This window comes from Puma concolor, chromosome D3 (genome assembly GCF_028749965.1).
Source record: "Puma concolor isolate L17-30 chromosome D3, mPumCon1.1.hap2, whole genome shotgun sequence".
Taxonomy (NCBI): Eukaryota; Metazoa; Chordata; class Mammalia; order Carnivora; family Felidae; genus Puma; species Puma concolor.
In genome coordinates this window covers 16469134-16492687 of record NC_141678.1, presented here as the reverse complement: position 1 = coordinate 16492687, position 23554 = coordinate 16469134, and the positions used below count along the sequence as shown (strand labels likewise).

The window sequence follows — 23554 nt, the reverse complement described above, 5'->3', positions numbered from 1 at the left end:
GGCTGGGAGGGAGGAGGCTTTTGTGCATGTGTGCTAAGTTTATTGGCTGTGATTTGGCACCCTGTGGTCTCCCAACTGATCTTACAAACTAATCGAACAGCCTGAGCTGGAAGGCCAAGGACAGTCACCAGCCTTTGCTTCCTCAGTGGCACGATCTTTTGAGGTGGCCTTGGTATGACAGCTGAGATGGGGCCAGCCTCTGGGGGCTCCTTTCATCCTCAGGTCAGATGCTGAGCTCTGTCTATGCAAACTGCCTGGGCTTAGCTGGGGCCCTGGACCAGTCCAGAAAGGCATTTCCCTGAGAGTTTGGGGCCTGAGATTTTGTCCTGGGCCCGCTGGCCCCAGCGGTGAGCCTGTGTGCTCATGTGCAGGAAGGCCTGGTTCCTGTGATAAGAGGCTTGGCCTAGCCCCTCTTCCGGAGGGGGCACTGTTGGGGGATGGAACTACCTCTGTATTTGGATTTCAGGACAGACTTCACCAAAAGTGGGCCAAGGGAGGGGACCCATGGTATTAACTGGTCACTCTGAGGACCCCCAAAGCAGACTGCCTGCGGTTTACGGCTCCTGCAGGGGGCCAGGCTGGGCAAACCACTGTTTTTTCAGTGGAAGAACAAACTGGATTAGCAGTACTGTATCATTTCCCAACCAGGTACCTTCTGGGCCCCTTGGAGATTCATAGGTGACATGGCCAAGGGAAAAGAAAGGCCCTGGGGCCTGGCTCAGTGGCCCTGTGTCCTGCCTGTCCTCGGTTGCTGACCCTTCCATGCTCCTCCTTTGCCTCATCCTGCTCCTCCTCCTGTCTTGCAGTCTCATCTGGTGGACACTCCGTCCTCCCACAAGAAACAAACGTGGGAGGCATCTGTTCCTCCCTCTTTCTCCCGAGCTGCTCAATTACCAGTTCCCATTGATTTTACCTAGTCTTATCTAGAGCGTTCCTCCAGCTAAGCCCCCCTCCTTCCCCTCTCTCCTGTATACACTGCCTGAGTGATCCAGAATGCAAGCCTGGTCCTGCCTTCCCTGTTCCCTGCCGACAGCCTTGCATGGCTTGCCCTTCTAAGTCCAGACTCCACAACGGGCCTTGGGTCCTTGCTCCTCTTCCACCAAGTTGGGGCTTGTACCCTGGGCTCCAGCCCCCTCTGTCTGCCAGGCTGTTTCTCACGTCTGCCTGTGCTCCTTCCTGGGCCTGGAAAGCCCCTCCTTCCTTCTCCCTCTGCCCAGATTATGATGGTCTTCGACTGGTTAGCGCTCCCTGGGGACAGACACTGTCTCTTTGTTCCCCCAGTGCTCAGCATGGCATCTGTGCATAGTACTTGCTGATGAACATTATTGGGACACCACTGGTAAAGACGAGATGGCACCCAGGGAGAGGGCTGGAGGGGCCGGGGGAGGCAGGTGGGACAGGTATGTGGAAATCACCCATTTTCAAGGTTAGCCTTGGATACCCAGATGGGGCCGTCCCTTCCCATTTTGTGCTTTCTGAATGGTGGTGCCTTTGCTGGAGAGGAGTGTATGTGCACTTCCTGGGTCAGTGCCCAGCAAGGCTCATTCCAGAAATTCCAGTCACCTGGGATTGAGGCAGAGATGAGGCTGCTTCAGCTCCAGGCAGTTGGACTTGTCTTCAAAGGACCTGCCAGTGAGTTGAAGGTACAGAGTGGCCACTGTCAGCCCTTGTTTTCCACAATCGTTTCACCTCTGCGGATCCCCAACCCCTTTGGACCATGAATATTATGAACTGTCTCCCAAGAGTAATGCTGTGGGGATGCGCACAAGACGTTCTGTGTAGAATTTCAGGTGGTCTGCACATCCCCTAGAGGGTCATCTGTGAGTCCTCTGGTGCCAGGTGAAGCTCCCTTGCTGTGGGGCTCCCTGCCTCTCTTGCCCTGGAAGGGGGAATGAAGGCTCCCTTTGCCCCACAGGTGGGGAGCTGAGCTGAGTCAGCAAGAGGAGGGGGATGGCGGGGCGAGGTGCAGGCCAACCTGAGCAGGCAAGGGCATTTCCTGCCTGACACTCAGGGGCCCGGGAGGAAGTCCGGGACAGGCTCGTGTCAGTGCTGCTCCAAGGGCCAAGCTGTCTGGCCCAGTTAGAAGTTAGAGTCCTTAGACGGGCATGTGTGGCAGGGACTGCCCTGGCCCATCCCTAGCCTCCTTCCGTGGAACTTGGATTGTTGGGAGCAGATGGTAGTGGGGCTGGGAGGATGGACTTGGGCCGGACCCCTGGGAGGACCAGTGGTGAGTACCCTTCCTCCTGTGGGCTTTGTGCGCTGAACTCCCCGTGCCCTGAGCACAGGGCACTCTGGACGTTCCTACTTGGCAAGTCTTTGAACTCAGGGATGGCTTTGAAGCCAGGGAGAGAGATCACAGTTTTCACTGGGTCCTGCACCAGGGTGTTAGCTTCTTAGCCAAAGTCTGTTGGCACAGACCAGCGATCGGCCCTTGTGTATTCACAGCTACATCTGGGGGGCCATGTGGTGGCATTGGGCGGCCCGCCTGACATCTTTCAGAGTGCCTTCTCTGCAGTTGCTCATGGATTGTAGTGTGGGGTGCTCTCCCACACCTGCTCAGGCGGGGCAGTCAGGGATGTCAGCTTTGTGGGTGGGACAGCCACTCAGCCCCTGTCTGTCACCTGCTGTCACCTGGTGAGGGAGGTAGGCATGATGTGTATGGACTGTGTGCCTGTGATATGCCAGATATGCTTTCTTTTTTGTGTCTCTTTTATCTATCTATCTATCTATCTATCTATCTATCTATCTATATTTTTTTCCTGAAATAGAGATAGAGAGAGTGCGAGTGGGGGAGGGGCAGAGAGAGAGGGAGACACAGAATCCGAAGCAGGCTCCAGGCTCTGAGCTGTTAGCACAGAGCCTGACACAGGGCTCGAACTCATGAACTCACAGAGGTGCGGTGCTAGCAAGGGGCAGAGCCAAGGTTGTTCAACTTCAAAACCCACACTACGTTGTATTGCAAACTCACATACCTGCTGAGGTCAGGCACGTGTTGTGTGTGCACAGATGAAGTAGGCCAAAGGGGAAAGCTAGATCTTATTGTGTCAGCCAGTGGTTGCCCGGCAGGAAAGTAGACCAGTATTGCTAGCCCTTCTGACTGCTCCCAGAAAGCCAGAAATCTTGGCCTTCTAGTGAAATCCCTTGATTTCTTTAATAAAAATATTTTTTTAATGTTTATCTTATTTTTGAGACAGAGAGAGACAGCATGAGCAGGGGAGGGGCAGAGAGAGAGGGAGACCCAGAATCTGAAGCAGGCTCCAGGCTCTGGGCTGTCAGCACAGAGTGCGATGCAGGGCTCGAACTCATCAACCTTGAGATCATGACCTGAGCCAAAGTCGGACGCTCAACTGACTGAGCCACCCAGGCACCCCTGAAATCTCTTGATTTCTTAAGACAACCTCAGATTTCTGAAAAAGCACAACCACATTCATGTGGGGAATGGGGTGCAGCCTGCAGGCCCTGGGCTGGTGACCTTTGCTGTATTCTCTGTTGCCTCCCTTCACCCTCCCTTCCCTCTCATCCTGGAAGGAGAAGAATTAGAGTTCATTGCTGAAAGAGATCTTGAAAGATTATTTGGGCCAACCCTTAGCCATTTATGATGCCTATTTCACCAAAAAGATAGGGAGGTGTGGAAGGGTGAGGAACTGTGAAGTATGCACTCAAGAGTCCAGGCTCCTGGGCCAGAGCAGTCTGGGCTTGGCCCTGCCACTCCTGGGTGCCTGTTCCCCAGCTCTAGAGGCCACTGGCGCTTCTTGTCTGCCACTCTACGCTGAGCTGCCCGTGGCTTTAAGGGTGTCATGGCCTCTGAGCTCTTCCCTCAGAAGACCTGGGCACCAGGGGGGGTAGTGCTATGGCTACCCTTTGTGCCTGGGTTTTAAAATTTGTCCCTGTCATATAGAAACTAGAGTCATTGTTCATAGTCAGTGAGATTTGACCCCTACCATCTCTCTTCCTACTTCAGCTAGCTGTGGGGGAAGAACATGGAATGGGGTCAGGCAACCCCCACCCCAACCAAGGGACAGTGCCCATGGAGGAAGACGCCGCAGTTTGGGGCACAACAGGGTGGGGTGGGTGGGAACTAAGACTTCCACTGTTGGAAAGGAAAAACAGTGGTGTGACAGAGGGCAGTAGTGGATGGTGTTGAATCGGCTCGCCGACTTGCTTGGTGACCACTTCCTTTCTGGACATAGAGGCAGACTGGAGGATAGGCAGAAGCCCTCACTGGCAGGCTTGTTCAGATCAGAGGTTGTCAAGTTAACCACAAGGCTCCCTCGTTTTCCAGACAGTTCTTTGGGTGCAGGAGCACAGGATTTCCTGCCTGGTCCATCCGTGAAAAGTTTAGACCAGGAGCATCCAGGGCACACACACCGCCAGGCACAGAGCAGGCCCTGTGAGAGAGGAATAATGGGGTTCAATGCTCCTGACTCATGCTGACCTGTTCCCTGCCCCAGGTGGGCCTTCCCCTTGGCCCCTCAGAGTCAGAAAGCATTCCCTGCTGACCCTGCAGACCCTAGCGTCCAGTGGAGTGATATAAACAGTCTACCAGAACAGAACCCAGGTCTTCCCCTCAGAGCGTTGTTTCTATTAGAAGACGTTGCCCTGGTTCAAATCCAGCTTCCAAGCAAACCTTTGGAATATTCTCTACGTGTACATTGGAGGTTTCCTGTGTGATGTTTCTGGGCACTATGGCTGGGCACTGCTGTTGCCATCTGGTCGGTTGGATTCCCGGAGCCTCAGAGTGTCTCCTGCAATAAAATCCAAATCAGCACTGAGGTGGACACTTCCCCCTCCTCCCCATCAATCTCCTGGTGTAACCAGCTGGGCCTGGTGGAGGGAGGCCAGCCTTGCCAAGTCAAGCTGGAGCCCTGGGACCCTCTCTCCTGCATGAGCCCCGGGGTACAGAGGCTTGGGGTCTGCTTCGTTGCTGCCTCAGCTCTGGGGTTGGTGGACTTCTTGCAGGCAGACTACAGGGTCTTATTGTGGTTCTGTTCCCACCCTGTCCTCCTCCTCTGCACCTTCATGGCCTTACATGTGGGCCTTGCTGGCAAGGCCCACAGCCCAGAAGTCTCCCTGGACATTTTTTGTTTCTGGGAAGTCTGTCTTTTCCTCCTTCTTTTCTATTGTGGTTTCCCAGTGTGACTCTGGTTAGCCAAAGCTGTGAGGACTGCGGCCTCCATCTGCTCCCTCCCTGTCCAGGACGAGGCTGATTTCCTAATGTGGAGAGTTGGCAGGGATCTAGGCTTTCAGAGAAGTTTGTCTGGCCCTCCTCAAGACAATGGCCAGAGGTATCCCTCTTTGTAGATTAGTGACACCACCCCCAAAGGCCTGCCACCTGCAAGTGTGGGGAGCTCTGGGGAGACTAAGATGAGACTTGGGGGCTTCTGTGGGTGTGACGGGCCCTCCCTAGACCATCCACCCCCTTACTTAGGACATGCTGACCGTCACTTGTAACACCAGCTGCCAGATGGCCTCTGGAGAACTTTGTCTTGCCCAGAATGAAGCAGATGGCTTCCAAAATTTGAGAGACTGAGAAGACCAGGGCTGGATGGTGTGATGCCTCTAGGGAAGTGAAAGTGTCCTTGGAGGTCAGCTGAGGGCTGCAGGGGCAGCTGGCTCCATGTCTCTCTGTCTCTCTGTCTCTCTCTCCCCCTCTCCTATCTGCCTCCTCTTCTCAGAGCTCTTGAGTATCTCAGAGAGTGGTTCCAATTTTTGTTTGCCAGGACATACCCCACAGGTGACACTTCTGGCAGATAAGGATCACATGCTGCCCATCTTCCTTCCTGAGGGTGTGCCTGGGCCCTGTATACCTCCAGCTCTTTCTCTCAAGAAAGCAGATGGGAACACACGTGGGGGGGAAGGACAGTCATAGAGTAACTTTTTTTTTTTTTTTAATGTTTATTCATTTTTGAGAGAGAGAGAGAGAGAGAGAGAGAAAATGAGCCAGGGAGATTCAGAGAGAGAGGGAGAGAGAGAATCCCAAGCAGGCTCTGCACTGTCAGCATAAAGCCCAATGTGGGGCTCAATTCCACAAACTGTGAGATTGTGATCTGAGCCGAAGTTGGGCAGTCAGCTGACTGAGCCACCCAGGAGCCCCTGTCATGGAGTAATCTTGAACCCACTTCAGTTTATTTTCTTAATATTTCAGATTTAAAATTTTAAAAAAATTTTTAATATTTATTGAGAGACAGACAGAGTGTGAGTGGGGGAGGGGCAGAGAGAGAAGGAGACACAGAATCCAAAGCAGGCTCCAGGCTCTGAGCTGTCAGCACAGAGCCTGACGCGGGGCTCGAACTCATGAACTGCACAATCATGACCTGAGCCGAAGTTGGGTGTTTAACCGACTGAGCCACCGAGGCGCTCCTCAGTTTATTTTCTAAAATTAAGAGCAAATCAGTTGCAAATGTCAATAGTTTATGAGTGTTAGACTGGGACGGTGGTGGCACCCCTTGCAGCTGAGAACCAGTGTGAGAACCAGTGTGAGGCTGGCTTGTGTTTCCCTGCACCTCTTCCCTCCAGTGTGGGGTAGGTGGGCACAGCATTTACAGAGGAAGGAGGCCGGAGGCTGCCACTTTTTGCTTGGAGGAGTGAGATGTGTGGCTATCTATTGAAGGAAGATCTGGGTTGACTCTGGGTTGCAGAGTCTAGGCCAGCTGTCTGTCCGTCCCTCAGTTGGCTGTTTAGTGACTTCAGTGGAGCCCAGAGCAGCTCTCCATCTCCTGATGGTTCTCATGCTGCCTTTGCCCATTTCTGGTGGGGACTGAGTAGCCACTGATCTGTCTGTGCCCTCCAAACAAATGACCCAGACCCCTCCATCTCATCCAGAGAAGGCTGCCTGGTGGTAAGGTCAGAGGTCAGTGCTCAGGGCAGCCCCATCTTGCATCATGCCACTCAGATCTGGTAGCTGCCAGTGTGGCACGGGAGGGAAACACTCAGGCCAGTCAGCCCAGGAGCGCATTAGCCTAGACCACAGCACTCCAGCCTTTGAGTTTTGAGCTCTGAATGCTACCACCAGGGGCTCAGCAGCGGCCCAGGGCGCTGCTGGAGACTGAGGAGGGGGGAAGGAGTGGGGAGTGGGGGGCAGAGAATGGGGGAGACCCAGGGCAAGAGGCCTGGAGGAAGCAGTGGTGGGGCAGCACCCCCGTGGCCAGCTTTTTTGGGTTACTCCAGGGGCTCCAGAGACTGCGCTATAGACATGGGAGAGCGGTGACAGGCAGAACAAGGGATGGCTACAGGAAGCCATCACTCCTCTCTGTTGGAATGTCATGGAAAGAACATGGATGAGCAATGAGGTCAGGCAGAGGCGCCCTCGCTGGGGACTCCACTTGCTGGTAGAAGCACCCATTGGACATCTCTGAGCCTCTTTGTCCTAATTTGTAAGGTGGGGTTGTGAGGCCAGGCGCCTGATAGATGCTCAGTAAGGACCACTCCTCCCCCTCTCCCCCTGCCTGAGCTTCGTCCCGGCCCTGTGGCTTTGGGTTCCTGTGTGGCACTCCTGGGCTTGGAGCCTCAGTGGCAGGAGCAGGGGCTGCTCCGTCCTGGGGTTACTCCTCTGGGAGTTGGGAGGCTGAGCTTCCCTGGAGCTGGGGCAGCTCCTGTTGTCCCAATTCTAGGTTCAAAGCCTCAGGGCTCTCTGATGGCTGTGACTTCCCCGAAGGTGTGGGGTGGTGGGTGCAGGAACCCTGCAGCTTCTCTCTTGCCTCTGGCTTGCTAGGGAGGCTTCTGGGCTCAGCCAAGGAGGACTTGGAATGAGCCTGAGGCACGAGGCACGGAGGGGTGAGGTCAGTGGTTTGATCAGCAAGGAGGCCTGAGTTAGGGATGGACCTGTCATAGCTCCCAACACTCCTGGCCGCTATCCCTGGCTCCACTTCCCCCTACCCCCTTCCTTAAGGGAGATGTGTCCCTCTGTGTCACAGTGGGAGGGCAGAGGAACTTCTCCCCACTCCTTAGGTGGCTTTTGCATGTTTTGTCATTGATTACGTACCACACGTTCTAGGAGTTTTCTGAGTAACTAAAGCCCAGAATGATCTAGTAAACTGCCACCCCGGCTGGTGAATGGTGGACTCTAACCCTTCCGCCTCACTGCTTGGAGGGCCTGTGGCTTCGGATGCCAGAGGGTGTACAAAGAGCTATGTGACTGTCCCCATTCCCAGTGCCACCAGAGCAGCCAAATTTGTGGTATGGACAGTGGTGGCTTTGTGGTCCTGCTTAAAACTCCTTCACCAAAGTCCCTGAGTGCATATGCAAAGAGTCTCTTTGAAGCCTCACTTCTTATCTTACAATTAATTTGCATTTTGCATTTGGTTCCTTAAGGTAGCCTTTTGCTCTTTAAGGGAAGTGGTTTAAATTTCTCCTGAGTAAATTTGATCCTCAGAAGGTTGTTTATCCTGAGGTGGTTCCTGTGCCCCCTGGCTCCGTGTGTCCTCTGGGGGTATGGATATCCCTGTAGAAGATGGTGGGGGCGGGGCATGTTGTGAATAAAGGCACACAGCTGGGGAAAGGGAAGAGGGGGCCCAGTTTGTCTGCAGAGGCAGGTTGCAGTGAGTGCTCCAGGAGGAGGTAAAGCCTAGGTTGAGGCCATATTCTGAGAAGCTCAAGAATGCCAACCCCAGGGCTTCCGATCTTCTCCTGCAGGCAGAGAGGGCCACCTGCGGCTGAGCTTTGTGACTCCTTGCTTGGCACCCAGGCACTCACTGTAGGAAAGGCTTCTGGTGGTATTCATGTTGTGGATCTGGTGAGGAGGAAGGGAGTTCCTAGAAACATAGGGTGTGTGGTCTGGTGGGCAAGGCGACACACAGAAGTTCCAAAAGTTCACACTGCTGGTGTTTGCTGGAAGAGAGCACAGGGGGTGGGGGAGGGGGGGACCTGGGCAGGGGGATGCAGGCAAAGCTTCGAAGGGACTGAGCGTGAATTTGGATGCTGGTCTAAGCTGTTGAAAAGAAAGGAAGCCAGTGAAGGGAGAAGCACCCGCCGTGGCTCTTAGGGTTTCTGTCAGAGAACCCGAAAGGTGCGAGAGAGCTGAACTAGGGAAATGGTTGCCTGAGATCAGGAAGCACTGGCCTGTTCTGTGGCTACCTTGGGCTGTGTGTTTGTGTGTGTGTGTGTGTGTGTGTGTGTGTGTGTGTGTGTGTGTGTGTGTGTGTTTAATTGTCATTTATTTATTTACTTTGAGAGAGAGAGAGCGAAACAATGAATTCCAAGCAGTCTCTGTACTGTCAGCGCAGGGCCCGACGTGGTGCTCAATCTCCTGAACTGTGAGATCCTGACCTGATTTGAAATCGGGAGACACTTAACTGACGGATTCACCCAGGCACCCCTGGGCTGTATTTATTGATCAGAACTTGGCTGGCAAAGAAATGACTGCTATGAAATCCACAAACATTGGGAAGACTACAGCGCATCTTCGGAACAGGCAAACTTTTGAACTTTCTGTTCGGGTCTCTGTAGGGCAGATGACTCACTTCTGAGCCCCTCCTAACCTCTGTTGGTGATTAGCGGGGCTGAGAGGCCCATGGAGCAGCCCCGCCCTGCAACAGTCCTGCAACAGCCCTGCAACAGAAACAGACCGAAACAGACCGACTTCCCTGGAAGAGCCTGATTGCAGGAGTGGATTGGAGTGGGTGTGGAATAGCTGAGAAAATTTCCAGCACCTGAGCCTCCCGGGTTTGAGCCTCTTTTTGTATGTAAATCCGTGTTGAAGGAACTATGGGATGGGCCTGGAGTTGGGCCGTAGCTTGACCTTAAAAAGTGCAGTCTCAGGATGACCCAAAGAGGTGCAGGAAATCTGGCCAATGAAATGCATCCACGGTGGTTCTGGGACCTCTGGAGGAGGGCGGGGCCTACTGATCCTGGACAGAGGGATGAGTTACTTACAATAGAAAAGAGACTGCGGGTCTGGCCAGCCTGGACCTGCCCCTGTGCCCACAGGGAGGTGTGCAGGGTAAATCTGGGCGCCTCCTCCCATTTGCTACTGTGTGGGGAAGCCTCAGTAGCAGCCAGGGGCCTGACCAGGGGGGCCCTGTGTGGGTGCCTGGTGCAGATGGGGCCGTTGGGCTTTTGCTTGGAGCTCAGGGTGACCTCTGGAATTGCCTTTCTGCCTTATTCTCTTGAGTCTCGGATTACTCTGTGTTCTGTGACCTTGGGCGCAAGCCCGGCACCCAGTAAAGGTGACCCAGCCAGCAAGGCACACTCACGTTGTCTCAGCCTCTTCAAGGAAGGGCTCCTCAGCAGACAGGAAACCACCCTCCTCTGGCATGTGGGAAGCCCAGGGAAGAAATTCCTTCTGCAGAGGGCCACCTCCCAACTTTCCCCGCAGCAGATTGGAGGACTTTGGCCTTCTCCCCTGGTTTCCTGTGTGTCACCCCCAGCCCACACTTCCGTTAGGGCTGGGAGAGTAAAATGGCAGTTCCTGTTGAGTGAGGCATGAGTCAGCTAAGGAGAATGGTGGCTAAGTCTTCATAACCTCCAGGCACGGCTATTAAATATTTAAATATCACTACAGTATTGATTGTTTCTCATCCATCTCCTTAGGGAGAGCAGTTCCTGTCTGGGATTCAGATAATAGCAATACCTTGGATTCAGACAAACTCCAAAGAGCTCAAAGGTGCTATATAAGTCTTACCTGAAGTTATATCATCTCCTCCTTAGAGCTTGTTCCCAGGAATGGGGACAGATTGGGTTCTGCCCATTTTATTGACAGAGAAGATGACCCATGTGGGTGGTCTGACCTGCTGACTGGCACCCTGGGCCTGGAATCCTTGTGTCCTGCCTCCTACTCTCACTGGTCATTTTCTCTGCTCCCCATTTTCCTTCTCCTTATAGGCTCTCTCATTCTGCCTGCTGGGGATAGACATCAAACAAGATAGCCCAGGCCCCTGCTTCCAGAGCTTAATTCTTGGAGAGGAGACAGTGGACAAGAACCCAAATTGGCAGGGAAGGCCTCTCCAGGAGATTGACCTCCTAGTCAGTGTCCAGGTCCTGGGTCCCTGGGCCCAGTGGGAGCAGAGCAGATCTAGCCTAATTGTGGATTGGCCCTTACTGGTCACAGATCTGTCTTTCCTCGGAGGACAGTTATCAGGATAAATATACCCAGCTCCCCATTCCTGGGGAGTTACTCACCATGTAAAAGTACCCCGCTGTGGATTAGATTACCTCTGCTCTAACTGCTCATGTGCTCAGGGCTGGGGGAAGGGGGACCCGCCTTCTTGTCCTACTCTCCTTCCTAATCTGGAAGAGTCTCAGCAAAGGGGCTGAGATGAGACCATCCCTGAGGAGCTGTTCCTGCTGTTTACATAGCAACTTCTTTAGGAAGGGCCGAGCCTGCTCACTGCTTGGATCCCTGAGCTTGGGCGTCCTTCGGAAGGCTGGGCAGCTTCTCCTCTGACACTTGAGGCCAGCCGCCCCAAGCAGGTGGTCAGCAGGGGGGCTGCAACCTTCCTGGCCCAGAGTTCTGAACCCAGCAGGATAGATGGTGGGAAAAGAGCTTGCTGAGCCAGCCTGATCTCCTGTTAAATGGCAGGGATGCACAGCTGGCCCCGGGCTGTCGGGAAGGCCCTTGTGCCATGGCAGCCTCTTGCTGCCTGTGCCGGAGCTCTCAGGGTGGTGCCTGCTGCTCCTTCTTTCTGCTTGTCAGCTCCTAAGGAAACTGTGCCAGCCCTCGCCCAGGGTGACGAAAGCTGAGTTAAGGCCTGCAGAAAGAAGGTGGGTGAGCAGTCTTGAAAAGATTGAAGTCTTACTGGGGGCTCTCCTAGGCCAGGCCTCAAGAATACACGGCATTTTGAGGTGGCCAGGGGACCCCCACCTCCTCTAGTTCAGCCTAGCTCTGCCGATAGAGGAGTGGCGAGGGGCCCAGCATTGGGGCCAGTCTGGCAGGGGGAGCCTGTGAGCTCTGGGAAGGGATGATGCCCCCACATATACCTGCCCCATCTGTGGGGATGAGGTGGGGAGGCTTCTGCAGGGTGACTTTGTTTTCCACAGAGTGGTGCCCCTAACCCTCATCCAGGATGGCAGCATCCTTTGCCTCAGGCATGGGATAAGAAGGAGAGGTGCTTTCTCTTGCCCCGTCAGGGCTAACCATCTCTTTGGGAGCTGGCTCCCCTAAGTTTAGCAATGTACTTACTGTATGTGCTACTCCAGGGACAGTGCTAAGCAAGCACTGTGTATCCATTTTCTCATGTTATCCTTGCTCCTGTGAGTAAAATGGTAGAATTCCCATCAGACAGACAAGGAAACTGAGGCACAAGAACCTTTAAGCAGCCCAGCTGAGCAGCTCGGCCATTGAGCAGAGTGTGTGACTCAGAGTACCCCTGTGCAAGATCTAACATCAGTGTCTTTGGAGCCCGGGAGGAGAGACTAGAACAGTTGTGGGTCCTCCCTGACCCACACCGCCTACCCCCCCACCCCCACACTGAGGGATTCTGGTGGACAGACCTTTATCTCTTGGCATCTGTCCAGCTGTAGCTCTGCTCTTGACAGTCTTTATCACACACTCAGAGGTGGCCAGGGCTTGGGTAGGAGGAAACCAGGTTTGTGAAGGAGTCTCACTTGTTTTTATACTTCACTGGGGGTGGAGGTTGAAGAGGGGTTCATTGATTCTCTTTAACTCATTATACGGTGTCGTGTGTCAGTGGGTCAGCCAGGGTCCCCAGAGCCGCAGTCCGGGGAGCATGAGGAGGGCCGGGGCTGCCCCTGTCCTGCGTCCCCGGGCTGGTTTGGGAATGTGAGGGGCGCAGCTGCAGCTTGCATCTTGGAATGCGGGCAGACCGGCCCCTCTATCCTCCTCTCCCTCCCTGGGCAGCCAGCCGGTACGCCTGCGTCTTAACCCCCTCGGGGCTGCAGACCCCGAGGCTCCCCCCCCCACCCCCCCTCCCCACTCGACCCGCCTGCCGCCTGCCGGGAAGGGCCTCTTCGCTTCTGCCCGGCCCGGTGCTGCGAGCCACCCAGGCCGCCTGTCCCCAAGCAGCCTCCGAGCGGCCTCTGGACCCGAAGGCGCTTCTGATCTGAGCGGCTGCTTGGGCCCAGGCGCGGCCGCAGGGTGGGGACGGGGCGCTCGCTGGCGCTGCGTCTGCGGAGGGGCGTGCGTCCCTGTGGGTCTCCGGGGCCCTCGCGGGGCTGCGTCACTCTTGGGTCGCGCCTTCAAATGGTGTGCCCCAGGCACGGGTGAGAGGTTTGGCACCCAGGCCTCCTCGTGCTCCTCCCGTAGCTGCTCCTTCCTTCCAGCTCAGCCGAGCTTTCTCGAGATTGAAGCTTCCCCAGGGAACCCCTGACCGGGGGCTCCCGGGTCTTCCCCGGCTCGAAAATTTGGTGGTTGCGCCGAGTTTACCTTTGGTTACTGCCTGCGGCAGGAAGCTGACGGGCCAGTAGCGCCCTCTGGCGGGAAGCAGCGGACGGACCGCACCCTTTCCTCGCCAGGGCATAGCTGGGTGTCCTTTGCCCCCGGTGGGTTGGAAGTCTTTGCACCGAGCCAGCCATCCCTTCCCTCACCTACCTAGAGAGGAGAACCCTCCTCCGACACACACGTTGGATGGAAATGCAGGACATGCATCAGCTGGCCCAGAGAGGCAAAAAGCCTGCAGAATGTAGGGCGGTTTCTTCCAGAAAAGGAACGGGAAGCCCCAGGGAGAGCCTCCTTCCGCAGAGTGGCTTGGGTGCTCCTAGTGGCTCTGACTTGTTCTGGAGGTCTCAGGCTTGGAGCCAGAAAGTTAGTGGAGAAATGCTGAGGAAGTTTGAAGCTTTCCTTAGCCTGGATGAGGGAGCCCCCATTGCTTCAGATCCTGCTTCTGTGTATCTGGAACGTATTCTACAAACACTGGGAGGGGGGAAAGTGTTCCAATGGGCACCATTTTCTCTGACCCCTTTTTTGGGATCTGAGTAGGACACTGAGCCTGGCCCCCGGGTGTTTAGAGCTAAGTACCAGGCAGTAGCTGTAGCTGAAAACTGGGGGACTCACCCATGTGGTGCTGCTTGCAAGTGGACTCCCTTGATCAGTCCTCTTCCTGCTGCCTCTGTTTACTCAGCAGGGGAGGAGTTTGCTGAGCTTTTGCAAGGAGACTTTGGCCTGTAACCATTTTCTAGGCCATGGGGACATAGCAGTCTTCTGCACCCATAGGAATCCAAAGTAGAGGCCAGAGTCCTCCCTGGCTGCCTCCTCTATTCCTGACTCCCTTTTTTGACGCATTTGGGGGAGCCTGTGGGGGGACAGTGACGCCAAGTCCTGTGCAGTCACTGAGCAAAGACGGTGCAGAGAGAGAAGGAAGCTACACTAGAGGCCCTGTGGCTTGCTGGCTTGCGCGTGTGTTCTCTCTCTCACTCAGATAGACGCAAGTTTGATGTGCTCTCTCCCAGGCATCCACACAGGTTTCACTCTGAATGTTACTTCGTCACTTTGTTTTTCTCTTCCAGATTGCCCTTGTCATGTTTTGCCCAGATTCTACCCATAGAACATGTAGGAGAAGTCAGTACTTTGCATCCTACCCTGATCTCCTTGGAGGAAGATGTTTTTCAGAATGTCACAAGACAAATAAGATCTGATGTTTGTAGCTTCCCATGTAGCGTAGCATCTGCTGGCTTATATAAACCTTACACCAGTGCTGTGAGGTAGGAATCACGCTTGCCAAGGCAACTGAGGCTGGCTCAAGGAAGTGAAGGGATTTGCTGTTTGGCCGTGGATAGTAGATAGAGGAACTGAGACTTGAACTCTTGGGATCTTTTGTTTCTGTTCCCTAGGGCTGCTCCTTTTGACCAATAGATGTATCAGTGTTCAAAAGAGCCAAGTGAGGGGCGCCTGGGTGGTTCAGTGGGTTAAGCGTCCGACTTCGGCCCAGGTCCCGATCTCCTGGTTTGTGAGTTTAAGTGCGCCACGTTGGTCTCGCTGCTGGCAGTACAGGGCCCGCTTCAGATCTTCTCTCCCTCTCTCTCTGCCCCTCCCCCACTGGTTTCTCTCTCTCTCTCTCTCTCTCTCTCTCTCTCTCCCCCCACACACACACCCCGCTTCTCAAAATAAGTAAATAAACTTAAAACACACAAGTGAAATTATAAACCAGACTTAGAGTCAGCTCATGACTAGGGGGGATGGGGTATTCGAGGCAGAGGGCAGTGGAGGCCCTCACTCAGAGGGTCTGATGGAATGGGTTAACCATTTGTCTTCTACTGAGTGTTTGGAGCCTGAGAGAGCCAAGTTCAGATCCTGGCTGTGTCATGGCAGCAAGCTTCAGCAGCATGGGGACGTGACTCTATCTACCTCTCTGAACCTCACTTTCCCCTCCGTGCTAGTTTTGCTGTGAGGAGGAAGGGAAGGAACACAGGTAAAGCTCCTGGCATGTGGTGGGTGGTCAAGCATGGCAGCTGCTCCTTTTAGTCTCACTGGTATTGCACTTGTTGCCTGCTCTGGGGAGCCCTTTGAGGTTTTCCAGCTGGGGGTTGCCCCTGCTGGATTGGGCCCAGAAGAAATGGGGATGCTGCGTGAAGCCAGGGCAGCAGGTGCGGCTGTGCAGAGGCCACTGGGATTGGCCTTGGACGCTGGGTCCTTTTCTGTCATTACCTAGGTGCACACTGACTGTCATTAGTTCTGATTTGGTAGAGACAGGAAGCCAGACATCTCCTAGAGGATCTGGAGTGGGATGGGGCTGCGGGAACTTCCTTGGAAGTCAGGAGACCCTTGTGCTGCGCTACTGGCCCCAGGGTCCTGGGCCTTGTGACAAGCTCCCCCTCTGACCAGCTGGGTAGGGGCCAGGGGTAGGTGTGGCCAGCCTTGGGGGTGGGAGGACGGGCAGGCACCTGGGGGAAGGTGTGGGCCCCCCTTGCTTCCCTCTGCTGAGCTGGGGTAGGGTTGGGGACAGAGCCATTAGGAAGAATGAGACTGGTAGCTCTCTGATCCTGGGCGCTGACATTCAGGAAATTGTGCTGTTTAAATGTGGCATCATGTCGTGATCCCAGCAGACTCTTGCAGGCAAGATTTTTGGGGTTTGGGGCTTCTGAAGAGCCAGACAGTCCTGTCTGTCACTGGCTTTGTTATCTGGGAAAGCCCCATCACCTCTTGAAGCCCCTTTTCCCATCTGCAAAGGGAGGATCAGAATTCCAGGTTTATCCAGGATTACGATTAACAGACAGACCATGTACACACAGTGCCTAGCACAGTGCCTGTTACTAGTAAATGGCAGTAGGCACAGCCATTGCTTTCTGATATGTAATACCCTAAGGCCCACAGGGACTGAGCGTCATTCCTGACCCTCAGCAGGTCGGCAGGGAAGTGAGAGTGAGCAAGTCCCTGAACATGGTAGGAATGAGGGTGTGGTGTTGGGGCCAGGCTCTCTGGGCTGTGGGGCTGTTGAGGGTCCCAGGAGGGGAGGATTGAAGTTGGGGGGTTTTCCACAGTTCCTACTCCTGCCCCTCCAGCTGTTCCCTCGTCTGGGGACTGGGGAGATCCAGGGCCCCCCTGTTGGCTGCCTGGTGCCAGAGTAATGGAAGCTTGTACTCGATTCGGCTCCCTTGCTGCTGTTAAAAGCAGAGTAGTGGGGCCCTGGAGCCTCTGGGGCCAGGCTGCTTGCCAGGCTTCCGCAGGAACAGCCTACAGAGCAGTCCTGCCCCCTGCTTGGCTGAGGGGGTGGGGAACACTGCACCAGCCTCGACCAGCCCCCACCTCCTCGCGTACCTCACCCCAGTAGCCCAGAGCCTTGCCCAGAAGTCTCAGGAGGAGCTCGGAGCCTGGGGTTTTACTTCTACCTAGCCAGAAAGGCAGGTACCACACCCCCGGGACTGCTCTAGTCGGGGCGGGGGTGGGGGGGTGGGGGGGCACTGAGAAAGCCTAAGCTCCTGGAATTTAAGTGGGACCTGGCACTGCCTGGGCCCCTCCCCGTGACGTGCGGCCCCTCCCGCCCATTCTCCCCGCCTTGCCCTGTGAAGTCAGAGTGCCAGGCAGGCATTTCTGACTTCCAGCCAGCCAGCTGCACAGCCCTGTCTGCAGGGAACACAGGTGCCTGACTGCCAGAGGTAGGAGAGCCCCAAAGGCAGCCCACGGAGCCTCCATGGCACCTTCAGTCCTGGGCTGGGGAGAAGAGGTCAGTTTTGGAAGCGGGTTCTTAGCCAGACTGGTCTGGGCTGACAGTTTCCTGCCCTGAGGCTGGTTATTTCTCCCAGGGGTGGGGCAGGTGCTCAGAAGTCATTAACTCTTGGGTGTAGCAAGCAGGAAAGGCACTGCCGCTGGACCGTGCGGTCCAGGATCCCTGGTTCCTACCAGCTCTCTGCCTGTTCTCTCCACAGACGCCCTGCTGGCAGACTTGGAGTCCACCACCTCCCACATCTCCAAACGGCCCGTGTTCTTGTCTGAGGAGACCCCCTACTCATACCCAACTGGAAACCACACATACCAGGAGATTGCCGTGCCGCCCCCTGTCCCTCCACCCCCATCCAGTGAGGCCCTCAATGGCACGATCCTTGACCCCTTAGACCAGTGGCAGCCCAGTGCCTCCCGATTCGTCCACCAGCAGGTAAGGTGGGGGCAGTGGCTGGGAAGACAGGGAACAGAGGCTTCGGGACTGTAGGCGTTTGGGGAACCGGGGGAGGAATGGGGTCGAGGGAGAGGGAGAGGGGCCAGGAAATATCCAGGTCTCCCAGATGCCACGTGAGGGGGCAAGTGACCAAGTGTTAATCACCTGTCTCCCAGCCAGAGTGGAAATTCCCTGGTGAGACTGTCTGTGAGCAGGAACCTCCTGGGGGTGACTCGGGCTCTTCCTTCTCCTCCCCTTGGGGGAGGCTCTGAGCGTTCTCTTCCCTGCAGCCTCAGTCCCCGTCACCTGTGTACGGCTCCAGTGCCAAAACTTCCAGTGCTTCCGTCCCCCAGGACGGCGGCGGCCCTCCATGTCCCCGCGCCGGTGAGGAAGAGCACGTCTACAGGTACTGCCCCGGTACCTGCCTGCCTGTCTCCTTCCCCTCCTGCTTCCAACAGCCCACAGAAGGCCCTGAGGCTCCCGGCCAGCTCCTAATGCCTCTGGACTGGCCCGGTGGCCTCAGCATTGCCATCTCCACGCAGCAGCAGGGTTGGGTTGTCACAGCACCTTGTGTCTTTGAGGAACTGAGGCAAGACTTTTTCCTCCTCTCTTTTTATTACCACATCCCTTCCTTCCTCTCTAATCTCTTGCTGGGGGGGAGACTTTGTACGCCTTCTGCCTTATTCTCCTTGAGAATTTGGAGGCCACCAAAACTACGGGGGTGGGACGCCTCTCACTGTGACCTCCCCTTTGCCTCTCAGTTTCCCCAACAAGCAGAAGTCTGCCGAGCCTTCACCCACAGTGATGAGCTCCTCCCTGGGCAGCAACCTTTCTGAACTTGACCGCCTGCTGCTGGAACTGAACGCTGTGCAGCATAACCCCCCAGGCTTCCCTGCAGGTAGGACTGAATCCCTGTACACCCTCCTGCCCCCTCCAGATCCACCTGCTGGCCTCTGGATCCCCAGAGGGGTCAGGGCTGACCAGCCTTTCTCTCTCACTCTTCCAAGATGAGGCCAACTCCAGCCCCCCACTGCCTGGGGCTCTGAGCCCCCACTGTGGCATCCCGGAGAATAACAGCCCACTGGGGGGCAAAGCTGGGCCCCTGACCAAAGAGAAGCCCAAGCGGAATGGGGGCCGTGGTCTGGAGGACGTGCGGCCCAGTGTGGAGAGTCTCTTGGATGAACTGGAGAGCTCTGTGCCCAGCCCAGTGTGAGTATCACCGGGCTCTCCCAGCAGGGAAGGTCTCACCCAGCCAGTGCCTATGCCCCGGTGTCTGTCCACTTAGCCGAGTTGTCACCCATTCCCTCTGCGAGTGCCTCTTTTTTGCCAGGCCCCGTACCTGGCGCTGGGGGGTTAGTGGAGTCCCATGAACACCCTCCCTGCCTCCAGTGAACCACCACCTATCAGAAAAGATGACATTGTGTATGACAAGGACACCCATAGCTTAGCAGCTGTCTGCACAGGCTTTGGAGCCACACTATAAGGGTTCACATATTGGTTCTGTCCTTACTAAGCATCGTCTCTCAAGCCTTAGTTTTCCTGTCTATAAAATGGGATGAAGGGATATAGCACAATGGTGATAAGATCACCTACCTCAATGGGATGAGAGCCAATAATACGTGTCAAGTGTTTGGAATGGTTTCCGGCTCATAGCACATGATGCACGTGGTAAGGGCTTACTGAATGTTAGCTCTTCTTGCTGTTACTGTGTTGCTGGAACAATCTCACATGTACATCCAGTGTCATGGGGGATACGCAAGGGATGAACAAGTCCTTTATCCCATTTGGGCTTGTTTAACAGGCAAGCTTGAAGCCGGGTTGGGAGGCCCAGAGGTGTCTTCCTGGGGAAGGTGCCCCCTGAGCTGCCCTCCCTTCTCCCGTGCCGGCCGCTCACCTCCGCTCTGGCTCCCAGGAGAGATCGGGAGCTGCAGGGCTTCTGTGGAGTCAGGGGCGGGAGGACCCCGCTGGGAGAGCAGAGATGTTGGTACCCTGAAGAGGAGAGGGCCACTCTGGGGGCACGTGGAGCTGACCCCGGGGCCCTTGCTGACGCCGTGCCTGCCCTGCAGCCCTGCCATCACTGTGAACCAGGGCGAGGTGAGCAGCCCTCAGAGAGCCACCTCCAGCCAGCAGCAGACACGCATGTCGGCCTCCTCTGCCACCAGGGAGCTGGACGAGCTGATGGCCTCGCTGTCGGATTTCAAGGTGCCCCAAGACCCCTCCTCTCCCCCGCCCTGCCCCCTCATTCTTCTCCTCCTGTACCTCAGTGTGAGTAGCCAGAACTCAGTCCCTCAGCGTCCGGGTGCCTTGCCCTGAGCCGGGGACCTGGAAATGCTCTGGCCTTGCCGGGATGTGGGAGAGGGAGGGTCCGGCCCAGGCTTCCTCCGGGACTGGGCTGCCTCACAGCCTGTGAAGGCAGAGAAGCACTTTGCAGGGACATTCCTTCCTCCCGGGTTGCTCCCAGCTCCCAGCCACCCAGGCAAGGGGATCAGGAGGCTGGGACAAAGGGCTCTGTGTTGATGGTTGCTCTTAGTGGGGGAGGGCATTCTCTGATGGGCCATGTGGGACTGGGATCCTGTGCCTGAGAGGTCATTTGCCCTGGAGTCCCGTCTCCCACGCTGGCTAGCTGTCCTCAACACGTCCTTTTTCTTTCTGCCTCTGGCTCCTGAATCCATAGGCCTCCAGCCATCAGCCTCCCTCTGTCCTTCTCCCCAACCCTCCACAAGCCTCTGAGTCCCCATAGGTTCTGTCTTAACCTGTCAGGCTACTGGGCTTGTTCTGCACGAGACCTCCCTTCCCCTCCCATCCTGGGCTTCCTGGGCCTGCCAGGCCCAAGATGTTTTATTTAGAAGATGCAGTTCCTCCATGGGGATTGATATTGACTGATCTCCAACAGTTGCTGACTTCATCCTTCCACGTGGGTCTGCCCGAGACCTGTGGGGCATGATACAGGGAATCTGAGAAGGGGAGCAAGCAGTCTGAGTGCTCTTGGCCCTGAGGGTACCTCCAAGAGTCCCTCCAGCTGGGGATTCACAGTGGGGGATGGGAGCTATCTGGGCTTGTGACCGTCACGGTTCTAAGTGGTGAGTAGCCACTGTCAGATTCTTAGGGTGTTGGACTCTGGTGTTGGCCTTGGAGAGCCTGCCCTCCTTCCCTTTAGGCTCCTTTTGCTTTCTGAGACAGCCAGGGTCGTAGTGTCCTACAAGAAGCCGCACTAGTTCTGGCTGTGCCCTGAGAGCAAGGTCTTGGGGGCCAGAGGAAGGGTAGGGTTGTCTGGGAGAGACAGCCACGTTGGGCCAGGTTTGGCAGAGCAGGGCAGCTGCCTGCGGCCGACTCTTTCTCGATCGGTGCTTGGGCTAACCTCCTTGGCCACCTGTCTCCTGTGGTCCACTTCTCCATAGCGTTTTCTCCCTTGTACCTACTCTGACTCGGGTGGTCCCACAGGCATGGCTTTGACGGGAGCCAAGGATGTGGAGCCCAGGAACACCTTTTTGGGGTCTGGGGTCTTTTTCTCAGGCCAGTCCTCATGCTTCACCTTCATAGCCACCTCGGCATAGTCTAGGTCAGTGTTGATGGTGGCTCTCAGAGCCCTCAGCCCAAGCCCATCCCTTGCGGTGAGCGCCTCCCCTCCCCTCTCCGTCTATCTCTCCTCTCCCTTCTGTCTTTTGTTTTTCTCCTCCTCCAGACCAGCTCCTCTGCTGTGGCCTTGAGCTCCCCAGAGCTGCTGCCCAAACCAGCTCCATCCCCACACCTCATACGTTCTCCTCCTCCTCCTCCTCCTCCTCCTCCTCCTCCTCCTCCTTCTCCTCCTCCTCCTGGGCCCTCTGTATTCTTGCCATCCATTACCAAACCCTCCTCTGGAGGCCACAGTCCTAGCCAGGAGGTCCTCTGCTCTGAGGACACCGATAATGGACGGGGCCTTCTACCTCCTGTGGCTCCCAACTGGCTTGATTTGGCTGGCCTCCGGGTGACGCCTGATACTCCCAACTCAGGGTCTCCCTCTATGGAGGGGTCTCTGGGGCCATTAGGTGCAAAGAGCCAGACTCAGGTTTGGAAAGATCTACCGAATCTTATAAGTAAGCTTTCCGGGGGCCCCCCCTGCCACACGCTACCCGGCCAAGCTGGGTGTATAGGTCCCCAGGAGCCTGGAGCCCCCCACGGGCTGTTGGCCAACCCTTTGTACCCAGAGGAGGCCGTGGCTGCCACTCGGGAGCAGCCATGGGCTTTGGAGGCGCTCAGGCCTGAGACGCCCCACGGAGCCACATGCAGCTTCCAGGAAGTAACTGAGCCGGCTGTCGTGGCCGTGGACCGTCAGGCCATCTTCCCAGATACCTGGAGTCTCACCAAGGAATGTGGACAGCGGAAGCAGAGGGCAAAGCCAGAGCCAGGGGAGCTGGAAAGCAGCGGCCCGGCCCCAGTTGGCAAGGAGCAGTTAGGTGGACAGACACTCATGAAGGGAAGCCTGGTCAGGCCAACCCAGGGACCTGAGACCCCCAGGTGGCCAGAGGGCGTCACTGAAGCTGCTGCCAGGAGGGAACAGTCGGAGCTTCCACCTGCCATGGTCATGGACACGCCCAGCACCACTGAGAGGATTTCCACCTCGGGCCAGGCAGGCGCAAGCTCGCACGGCTGCTAGGCATGGTCCTCCGCCAGCCCAAGTGTGGGCCCCTCCTGCCTAACCGCATGTAGCCTCCCACTCTGCATGTCTGCTTGGGCAGCAAATCCGAAGATCGCGTGGCCTGTGACCCTGATGACCAGGATTCAGCAGTGGAATTCTCTGGGCCCTGGAATGATCTCTTAGTGACAGTCGCCTCTTGCTCGTTTAAGGCTTTTTCCTTTAGGTGGGCTCCTCCTTTCTTATGTGATGTGTGCAAAATGGTTAAAAGCATGGGCTTTGGAACCAGATAGTACTGAATATAAACTGCGCTTCCAGTACTTGCTACCCTGTGTGACCTTGGGCAACCCTCCACCAGCCTCAGTTTTCTCATCTTTAAAATGGGGGTAATAGTAGGGTACCTGCCTGGCTCATCAGAGCATGCGACCCTTGATCTTGGGGTCGTGGGTTCAGGCCCCACGTTGTGTGTGGAGCCTACTTAAAAAAAAAAAGAGAGAGAGAGAAAATGAGGGTATAATAGACCATTTCCCCCCAAGGTTGTCCAGAGGATTAAATGAGATAATGCCTGTGAAGTGCTGAGAATACAGCATGTGGTCCTCAATAAGCCACGGCTAATGTTACTGCTTTTATGTGCTTCTTGCGTGATTAAAATTTTATGTCCTCTCCCAAAACAAAGTAAAGCAAAAACAAAAAAGCCAAAACCACTATAAATGAGCAGGTTATAATATACATAAGGAAAAAATTAAAAGATTTATTGGAAGAAAGATCACGTTTTTCTACTTCAGATCAAAAAAAGAAAGAGCCTTATGCCTTTTCAAGAATGTCCACTTAACATCCTTTCAAATAATGTGATAACCCTGTAAGGCAGCCAAGAAAGTACTCTAACCCCATTTCAAGGATAGAGAAGCTGAGGCCCCTGGAGGTGAAGTGTCTTGCCCAAGGTCATTGCCGACATGGAGGTGAGCGCTGGGTGGAGGGAGTCTGCTCTGCCCCCTGCCTCAACCTCACCCCAGCTTGGCTCTTTTCTGGCAGTTTTGTCCTGCCTCTTCCCTGGGGCACCTGAGTGTGGACTGAGCAGCATCGGCTGAGCCCAGAGTGGGACTGTGACGGCTTCCCCCTCCCCCCTCAGATCCGCTCTGTGATCAGGAGGAGCCGGGAGACAGGCCACGCGCACCCCATGTCCCGGGAGCCCTCCCCTCGCCGCCGGCTGGACCCCGCCACCCTGAGCAGGACCCCATCCCAGGAGCGGCTCATCGCAGAGCTGCAGGGTCGGCTCGGCATCCAGCCGGAGGCAGAGGAGGCAGCGGGGGCAGCGGGGGCCTCTGCTGAGGACTGGCTGACTGAGGGCGTCATCATCACTGTGCAGCCTCGAGGGAGGCGGGCTGGGGGGCAGCTTGTAGAGAAGGTAGCGAGGAGGTGCCCGGGGCTGGGCCAGGGCCAGGGTCAGGGCAGTAGGCATCCC

General features: G+C 55.9%; 1 protein-coding gene across 5 annotated transcripts in view; it reads left to right on the top strand.

The window, feature by feature from the left end:
* PXN (paxillin) overlaps positions 1 to 23554 on the top strand; it is a 47807-nt gene that overhangs the window by 18372 nt on the left and 5881 nt on the right. For 3 of the 5 annotated variants that reach the window (XM_086681839.1, XM_086681838.1, XM_086681837.1), the window contains exons 2-6: positions 17254 to 17480; positions 17771 to 17886; positions 18242 to 18378; positions 18488 to 18689; positions 19547 to 19682. In XM_086681839.1, coding sequence (XP_086537965.1) covers positions 17254 to 17480; positions 17771 to 17886; positions 18242 to 18378; positions 18488 to 18689; positions 19547 to 19682 — 818 coding nt within the window. Of the gene's footprint in view, positions 1 to 17253; positions 17481 to 17770; positions 17887 to 18241; positions 18379 to 18487; positions 18690 to 19546; positions 19683 to 21162; positions 22087 to 23221; positions 23498 to 23554 lie in introns of all 5 variants that reach the window. The other 2 variants (XM_086681835.1, XM_086681836.1) reach the window with 2 other exon arrangements.